Source organism: Myotis nattereri (genome assembly GCF_964212035.1).
Source record: "Myotis nattereri genome assembly, chromosome: 15".
Taxonomy (NCBI): Eukaryota; Metazoa; Chordata; class Mammalia; order Chiroptera; family Vespertilionidae; genus Myotis; species Myotis nattereri.
This window is the reverse complement of record NC_138090.1, coordinates 55,922,759-55,931,740: the sequence shown is the minus strand read 5'-3', so window position 1 is coordinate 55,931,740 and position 8,982 is coordinate 55,922,759. Positions and strand designations below refer to the sequence as shown.

The 8,982-nt window shown below is 59.9% G+C and overlaps 1 protein-coding gene across 2 annotated transcripts; it reads left to right on the top strand.

Annotated features, from left to right (window-relative positions):
* Nucleotides 1-787: 787 nt before the first annotated feature.
* On the top strand, nt 788-4,045 carry LOC308530508 (patr class I histocompatibility antigen, B-2 alpha chain-like; the record flags this gene model as incomplete). Of its 2 annotated transcripts, none has more annotated exons than XM_081107208.1 (7): nt 788-898; nt 1,015-1,299; nt 1,740-2,015; nt 2,606-2,881; nt 3,487-3,519; nt 3,647-3,694; nt 3,843-4,045. In XM_081107208.1, 7 exons carry the CDS (start codon nt 805-807, stop codon nt 3,845-3,847), a joined length of 1,017 nt encoding a protein of 338 aa, XP_080963334.1. In that variant the 3' UTR covers nt 3,848-4,045. The 2 variants fall into 2 exon arrangements, with proteins under 2 accessions (XP_080963334.1, XP_080963335.1); XM_081107209.1 differs by adding an exon at nt 2,943-3,056 and having other exon boundaries at nt 805-898; nt 3,647-3,951.
* Between the last annotated feature and the right edge of the window lie 4,937 nt (nt 4,046-8,982).

The following is an 8,982-nucleotide window of genomic DNA, read 5'->3' as shown; positions in this document are numbered from 1 at the left end:
GACCAGAGCCACCCAGCAAGACAGCCCTGGGGACTGTGACAGAACAGAACAGGAACTATTCAATATCCCCCAGCCAGCGGGGCCGGTGGTTGAACATTGACCTATGAACCAGGAGGTCACAGCTCACCTCGTTGTCAGGCAACTGCCCGGATTGTGGGCTCCATTCCCAGTTGGGGCGTGAAGAAGGTAGCCAATCAATGGTTCTTTCTCATCATTGATCTCTCTCTCTCTCTCTCTCTCTCTCTCTCTCTCTCTCTCTCTCCCTCTCCCTTCTTCTCTGAAATCAATATAAAATATATTTTTTTAAAAACATGAGTTCTGTTATCTCACAGGCAGTGACATGCGACATGGATTAATAACTGTCTCACCCTGTGGGATCCGTGAGGGGTCACTATGATGATGTCACCACACACACAAGGTTAACTGGGCGCCTGCCTGTGTGTGAGGCCGCACAGAGATTGTGACACCAAAACCCTGGAAAGTCCCTGAACAGCACAGCGCCGGGGCCAGGCCTCGGGGACAGGGTGACGGCGCCCCGCGCGGGAGGAGGGGCAGGACCGAGTCCCAGGGCCCAGGCCTGCGCTCCGGGCTCCGCAGGGACAGAGTCTGGGGGGCAGCTCCGTGGTGGGGACTCCCCAGCGCCCAGGTTTCACTTCTCTCTCAACCTGTGTCTGCGCCTCCTTCGTGGAGACTCGTGACGCGGTCCCATTCCTCACTCCCATTGGCTGAGCAGTTTCCAGAGCAGCCAATCAGCGACCACACGGCTCCGGGTTATAACTCCACCTGGGAAGCGCCAGGACTCAGATGGTCCCCCCGACGCCGAGGATGCGGGTCCTGAGCCCCCCCACCCTCCTCCTGCTGCTCTCGGGGGCGCTGGTCCTGACCCCCAGCTGGGCCGGTGAGTGCGGGGTCGGAGGGGGCGGCGGTGCGGGGAGGAGCGAGGGGACCCGGCGGGGGCGCGGGGCCGGGAAGGCGCGTGTCCAGCCCCGGCCCTGCCCCCCGTCCGCCCCCCAGGCCCCCACTCCCTGAGGTATTTCCTCACCGCCGTGTCCCGGCCCGGCCGCGGGGAGCCCCGCTTCGTCTCCGTCGGCTACGTGGACGACACGCAGTTCGTGCGGTTCGACAGCGACGCCCCGAATCCGAGGATGGAGCCGCGGGCGCCGTGGATGCAGCAGCCGTGGGTGGAGCGGGAGGACCCGGGGTATTGGGACCGGGAGACGCAGATCAGCAAGAGCAACGCACAGACTTTCCGAAGGAGCCTGGAGACCCTTCGCGGCTACTACAACCAGAGCGAGGACGGTAAGCCGCTTGCCGGGCCCGTCACGACCCCCCTCCCCACGGACGGGCCAGGGTCGCCCCGAGGGTCCGGGTCCGAGCGTCACCCCGAGGCGGCGGGACCCGCCCGGCCCCCACCCGGGAGGCGCCCGCGGGGACTTTGACCCGATTTCACTGTTAGTTTTAAGTTCAGGCCCCGCGGGGGCTGACCGCGGGGCGGGGCTGACCGCGGGGCGGGGCTGACGGCGGGGCGGGGCTGACCGCGGGGCTGGGCTGACGGCGGGGCGGGGCTGGCCGCGGGGCGGGGCTGACCGCGGGGCGGGGCTGGCCGCGGGGCGGGGCTGACGGCGGGGCGGGGCTGGCCGCGGGGCGGGGCTGACCGCGGGGCGGGGCTGGCCGCGGGGCGGGGCTCACCTCGGGGCGGGGCTGGCCACGGGGCGGGGCTGACCGCGGGGCGGGGTCAGGGTCTCACACCCTCCAGAGCATGTATGGCTGCGACCTGGGACCCGAGGGGCGCCTCCTCCGCGGGTACGAACAACACGCCTATGACGGCGCCGACTACCTCGCCCTGAACGACGACCTGTTCTCCTGGACCGCGGCCGACATGGCGGCTCAGATCACCCGGCGCAAGTGGGAGGCGGCCGGTGTGGCAGAGCATGTGAGGAGCTACCTGGAGGGCCGGTGTGTGGAGTCGCTGCTCATGTACCTGGACAAAGGGAACGAGACCCTGCAGCGCACAAGTACCTGGGGCCCTGGGGCCGCCCCCTCTCCCCGGGGCTGGGGCTCCTACAAGGAGACAGAACAGGGCATCAGTGTCAGACACCCCTCCTTGTGGTCAGGGAGGGAGCCCCCTGGATGTCAGCTCAGGTACCAGAGCGACCCCCTCCTTTCAGGGACAGTTAGGGGGGCAGGCTCTCCTGGGGTGCAGGGAGACCCCCCTGAAATAGCCCATCAGCGGTTCCTATGGGCCCTGCTGGGCCTCTGGGACCCACACGGACCTTCTCTCTCAGGCCTTGTGCGCTGCCCACACCCACTGTGTCTGAGGCCTGACCACAGCTTTTCTGAGTCACGTGGCCTCCAACCAAGTCAGGACCACAAATCCCTTTTCTCTCTCAGAGACATGCCTCCTGCCCTGGGCTGTGTCTCTCTGATTCTAGAACTTTCTAAAGACTAGGAGGTCCTTCCAGGTGCCTCTGTCCAGGCTGATGTGTGGGCTGTGTGCTCCCTCCCCCACCCCAGGTGGCTGTCCATTCTCAGGATGGTCACATGGGCGCTGCTGGAGTGTCCCATGGCGGATGCACAGTTCCTGCATTTTCTCCCCTCCCCTCAGTCCCTCCAAAGGCACACGTGACACACCACCCCGTCTCTGAGCGTGAGGTCACCCTGAGGTGCTGGGCGCTGGGCTTCTACCCTGCGAACATCAGCCTGACCTGGCAGTGTGACGGGGAGAACCAGACCCAGGACATGGAGCTGGTGGAGACCAGGCCTGCAGGGGACGGCACCTTCCAGAAGTGGGCGGCTGTGGTGGTGCCCCCTGGAGAGGAGCAGAGATACACGTGCCATGTGCAGCACGAGGGGCTGCCCGAGCCCCTGACCCTGAGATGGGGTGAGGAGGGGCCGTGGGCACAGAGCCTCTTCACAGGGCAGCAGGGGCCCTGGGGTCAGAGCCCTCACCCTCCCTTCCCGTCTCCCCTTCATCTTCATCTTCATGGGCATCGCTGGGGGCCTGGTTCTGCTGGGAACTATGGCTTCAGCTGTGATGTGGGGGAGGAGGCGCTCAGGTGGGCAGGGCTGGGGTCTGAGTGTCTGTCCCACTGGGGGTTCAAGCCCAGGTAGACATGTGTCCCGCCTCCTTCATGGGAAGCCCCATCCCCACACGTGTGATGGCCAGTGTGGGGCTCTGTGCTCACACTGACTCTGTAGTGAGGCCCGTGGGAAAATGAGGGACCCACTTATCACCTGATGATGCTGGTGGTGGGGACCCTGTTCCCAGCAGCCCCAGGTCAGAGGGCAGGTCCCTGCTGAGCACAGACCTCCAGGAGGGCGGTGGGTCCTGTCCCCTCACGTGCACTTCCCTCAGGTTTCCTGATACTGCCCTGGGTCTATACACAGGGTTTTAGAAACTTCTCTGGGGCCCAGGCCTAGGGCTTCCTTTAGGTACCATGGCCCTGCCTCCTCCCTGGTCTCTCACGAGATGTTTTCTTCCCGCAGGTGGAAAAGGAGGGAGCTACGCTCAGGCTGCCAGTGAGTATGGAGGGGTGACCCCTGAGTTCTTGGGACAGTGCAGATGGGAGCCATGGGAGACCCCCTATAGCTCCTCCTTAGTCTCCTGCCCTGGGGCTCTGACCCCATCCTTGTGTGTCCCCCTCAGTCAGTGACAGCGGCCAGGGCTCTAATGTGTCTCTCTTGGCTTCTAAAGGTGAGACCCTGCCGTGGGGCGGGGTGGGCAGAGGGGAGGACTGGGTGGTGGGGAGTCTGTGGGACACTGTGAGCATGAAGTGGACTCTGAGAATGTCACCAGTTACAGCCACTGACCTGAATGTGTTCATGATGCTTGTCCTCCACAGCGTGAGGCAGCTGCCTTGTGGGGACTGAGTGATGGAAGATGTGTTCACGCTCCCACTTCCTGACTCAGGAACCTCTGATTGGGGGCTGGCCCCGCCCTGCTCCCCACACTTTCCTGGTTCGGGACCTCCCTGTCTCTACCTTTACTTTCTGGTGGTCTGTGCTTACACTTCCTGCTCCCGTATTAAATGTGATTCTGGATGTGACTCTGTTCATTTCTTTCCAAGAAGGGTTGGTGGGTTAAAGGGGAAAATCCTAACTTCTGAGCGGAAATAAATTTAAGCTTCAAGAACTACCCAGGTCCCATGTGTTTGCAGTGGGGAGCCCTTCCCAGGGGGGGACCAGAGGGGCTGTGAGGACAGAGCGTGGTTGGGGCCTGTGCCTGGTCAGTGCTCAGTGCATCGTGGGCTTTGACGTGGCCAGTCCTCAGCCGGGTCACCTCCCTGCTCCTCTGACCTTGTCCCTCAGTGGAACCCTGTCCCACCAGGACCTGTGGTCACAGGGTCACACATCCCCCAGGCCTTGTCAGGTGTCCTCATGCAGCGCATCTTCAGGACCCTGGACAGCGAGGCCTTCCTGGGGCAGGTCAGCCTGGGCTCAGGCCTGGGGCCGCCCTCCCCCCTCATCTCCTGGGTGTTTGTTGTTTCTCTTTTTTGGTAGATATTATGCCTGTTCCTGCTTTTGTGTAGGGTTTTTTTTTCTCAATTAGCCAATTTAAATTTACCTGAATAACATTTATTTTTATTTTGTGTAGGAGTTTTGTTCTCTTTCTCTGGGTGTCCCCATCTTATAGCAACAGGAGGCATTTTGCCTGTCATTGTCCCACAGTCCAGGGTCCCTGCACACAGGAGACCTCCATGTGGAGGTGGGTGTTCAGGCTCCTCCTGCTCTTGGTCCTTCTGGGCCTGATCTTCCGTCTTTCCCTGAACTCTCCCAAGATTTACCAGGAGCAGGATTCCTCCTCTGGGATCAGCTCCTGCTGGGACTGTGCTCTGCCCGCCACCCTCTCTCCCGTCCATCCCTCTAGTGCTGACCCCAGCGGGACCCGGATGTGAGGAGGGAGGCTGCTGGAGGTTTAGGGGAGCAGTGCTGTGGGCAGTGCAGGTGCAGTGACGGCCCCGGGGGCACCCTGAGCTGCAGCCGCCCCAGGACAGCTGTGCTGGGGCCACAGCCATGAGGACACTGTGTGTGGAACAGGGATGGGTTCTCTGATGGTGACCCCTCAGCCAGGACTTTGTGACGGTGTGACCACTGTTCCCTCTGGAACGCACAGGGACCTTGGAGGTACTTCAGGCCAGGTCCTGACCTCCAGTAATGCCAACATCGACATAAACCGAGGCTCAGATGCTTTGGCTCCTTCCTGTACATAAACGTTATGCTTACGCTGTACTGGCGTCACCTCAGTGTCCAATAGTTTCATGTCTGAACAGTACCGCGTACACCTTAGTTACCATGTGCTTCATTGTGGAAAGGCTCACTGTCGCCTGCGTCACAATGTATCTGCTGGTGGACAGCCTCACCTTCCAGTGAAAAGCCCAGAAGGTCTGTGACGCACAGGAAGTGAGGCGGCTCCACCTCAGGGAGCTGAGAGCAGGCCACGCTGCTGGCCTCCCAGAGCGGATGTTCTATCGCAGAGACAAGCTGCACCCTCTCCCCAGAGCCAGTGAGGCGTCTGTGCTAGAAGGCGGTGAGTGCTGTGGGGGAGGGGTCCACTGTGCGTGTGGGGGAGGGAAGATGGCTTTTTTTGTTTGTTGGTTCTCACCCAGGATATTTTTCCAGTGACTTTTATTTTTCCATCGGTCAGGGCACATGCCTGGGTTGCAGGCTTGATCCCCAATGTGGGGCCTGCAGGAGGCAGCCCATCAATAATTCACTCACATCATTGATGTTTCTATCCCCCTCTCCCTTCCTCTCTCTCAAATCAATAAAAATACATTTTTTAAAAATAAAAGGGTCATGCCCTAACCGGATAGAGCTCAGTGGATAGAGCATTTGCCTGCGGACCGAAGGGTCCCTGGTTCGATTCCGGTCAAGGGCATGTACCTGGGTTTCGGGCACATCCCCAGGAGGGGGTTTGCAGGAGGCAGCTGATCCATGTTTCTCTCTCATTGATGTTTCTAGTTCCCTATCCCTCTCCCTTCCTCTCTGTAAAAAAATCAATAAAATATATTTTTAAAAAATAATAAATAAAAATAAATGAAAGGGTCAGGCTGGCTGTTGTGCCGAGAACAGTATCACGAGGACGGGCCCCTGGGGCTGCAGAGAACGGAGCCGGCACTTCCCTGTGTCCCAGGGAGAGAGGCTGTTCGGCGGGGATGAGAGGGGGAACAGTGGGAAGTGGCTGGACACTGAGCACATGTGGACAGATGGATGTCACAGCATTTCCGAGGGAATCTGGGGAGGGAGCCGGAGGGAGGGCGGACACCCCAGAGCTGTGCCATGCAGGTAGGAGGACGGGCTTGTTGTCAGCAGAGACGGGGAGGGGGGCAGGGCCTGTGGGGAGGGGGGGAGCGGGTGGGGGGGCTGCCAAGGCTTCCCCTGGAGAGAAGGGAAAGGGAGGTGTGGGGGCCGCTGGACGCTGAGTGTGGGGACCTGGAGGAGGAAGGTCAGGCTGGAGGAACAGGTGGGAGGGGGCAGCAGACAGGACAGTCATGGCCTGGAGCATGGAGGAGGCCCCAGGGAGCAGGGGCTGCAGGAGGGACAGGAAGGAGGAGTGAGGGCGGAGCTGGGGCCAGGCAGGCTCCTCAGACCACACACCCCGCGCCCACGACCCTGGTTCTGGCTCGGAGACCAGCGAGTGGGGCCTGGATGTGGCGCTGAGACGCAGGGGCTGCACCTCTAGTGACCGGGTTGCTGCTGATGGTGCTGGTCTTTAGGTCACACATTCCGTAGCGAGAGCCTGACCAGGTGCCTGCCGGGCTACATCAGCCTCCCCCGGAGGGCTTGGTTAAGGGGGTGCCTTGAGGCTGAGCCCATCCACCCTGGCATGTGGGGGCGCGCACGTGGCTCCCCTCCCGCCGCCCGCTGTCCTGCTGGGTTCTCTGGTTAGTCCGCCGCCTCCTTAGCCGCCGCCCTAGTCCCCGAGCTTGGGACAAGGGACCTGGGTCGTGGGCGCAGAGAGGCAGGAGTGGGAGAGGCTCACGAGCGCCTTCCATCTGAGAAGGTCCAGGCCCTTTGCAGAGCTTCTGCCACAGGCTGTGCATGCGTCCTGCAGCGCCTTTGTCAGCAATGGCTGCCATCCGGGGAATCGGTGGTGGTGATGGCGACAGTGGCCAGACCTGCTGGCGCATCACTCTTACTAGGACCCGTTCCCAGAGGTGCAGGGACCTCCGGTGCGTGGGAACGAGGGGGCAGGCACGGAGGGGGGCAGACAGCAGGCCGAGTGGGCTTTGGGGGGCACAGCTGGGCAGGAGGAGGATGGTCGCTGGAGGCCCCTCTCCTGCCCGGACACGGATGTTCTCCGGATGTGTCTCTCCACTGACAGCCCTGAGGGTTTAGAGAACATCCCAGAGAAACGGCCTCCGCAGGTCAAGCGTTTCTGTCCCCGGGGACCCTTGTCCTGGCTGGGAGCGAGGAGGGTCTTGGGAAGGATGAGCCCACAGGGGGAGCCGCCAATTGCAGCAGGAGCAGTGAAACCGGAAGGGGAGAGATGCCACAGGACTCGTGCTTAGGGGACCGGAGTGCTCAGCAAAGCCCGATGATGGAGGGAGGGAAGGGGGTTTTGGAAATGGCCGCGGGAGCTGCCCTGCAAGCCAGACGCGGGAAGAAGAAATCTGGGTACCTGTGTGGTGAGCCTGCTGCGAGCAGTTTGGAAGCGCCGTTTATTAATCTTCCTGTATGACTCCGGGCCTTGTCCATTTATCTGTAATTTACCTGAGATGACAAATCAGAAGTCACCTTGCTACAGTGCTTAGGAGCCAACCATGATCATGAAGGATCCAGCCTACTGACCCGCCGGGTCTCCTGCCACCCACCACTCTCCCAGCCTCCTCTGCGCTCCCACCTGACACGCCAGGCGCGGATTCAAGGAATTCCTTCCCTTCCTGCTTCTTTCTAGAAGGAGAAATGGTAGCTTTTGTGAGTGAGGCTGTAACTACTTCATCACTCACCTGCTTGCCTGGCATCTGTCAGCTGCCAGGGACTCTGGGAGCTGCCCCTTCAGGGCTGGACTCCTGAGCAGGTTTCCTGGTCCGGCCTCTGGAGGGGGCATCCAGGTTCCCAATGTGCTCAGCAGAGAGGCCAGGGCCTGCAGCTGTGGCCATCACAGTTCTGTGGTTCAGGGTAGTTACCATATACAGTGGGGCCTTGACTTACGAGTTTAATTCGTTCCGAGACCGAGCTCGTTAAGGAGCTCATTAAGGAGCTCCTTAACTCAAAGTACTCTGTCAACTCAAAGCAACAAAATCGGCGCAGAGACAGCTGGTATCTCAAAAAACTCGTTAGTCCAGACACTCCTAAGTCAAGGCCCCACTGTAGTCACTGTGTAATGAGCGCCACCTACTGTGTGTCACCAAAACATAATATATCTACCCAACTAGATATAGTATTTTTGTATAATTGGATTTCCTGATACTGATATTTGTCATCCCCACAGAAAGTGTAGTGGTTTCTTTTTAAAAAGAAAGTGTATTGGAAAATAAAGTCAGATGGAAAATTCAAAAGTAAAAAAGGCGATACCTTGTCCCTGGCCGGGTTTGCTCAGTGGACAGAACATCGGGCTGCTGACCCAAGGGGCCCTGGTTTGAATCCTGTCAAGGGCATGAACCTCGGTGGCGGGCTCCTCCCCAGCCCAGGCCCTGGTCAGGGCTCCTGCAGGAGGCAACCAATGGGTGTGTTTCTCTCACATCGATGTTTCCCTCTGTCTTTCCCTTTCTCCTCTACTCTCTCTAATAATCTATGGGAAAATATCCTCAGGTGAGGATTAACAACAACAGCAATAACAACAACAATAATAATAATAATAATAATTACAGCAGAAAGAGGCTGGAGAAGAAAATGTTTCTACATCGCAGTTTTGGGTGATGGGGAGGGGGTGGGACCCTCAGAGGGAACCAGGGCTGCTGGGGCTCCTCTTCTCCAAATGAAGGACATTTGCAGGACCATGTGGAGACTGTCCCGTCACTCTGACACTTTCTAAACTAT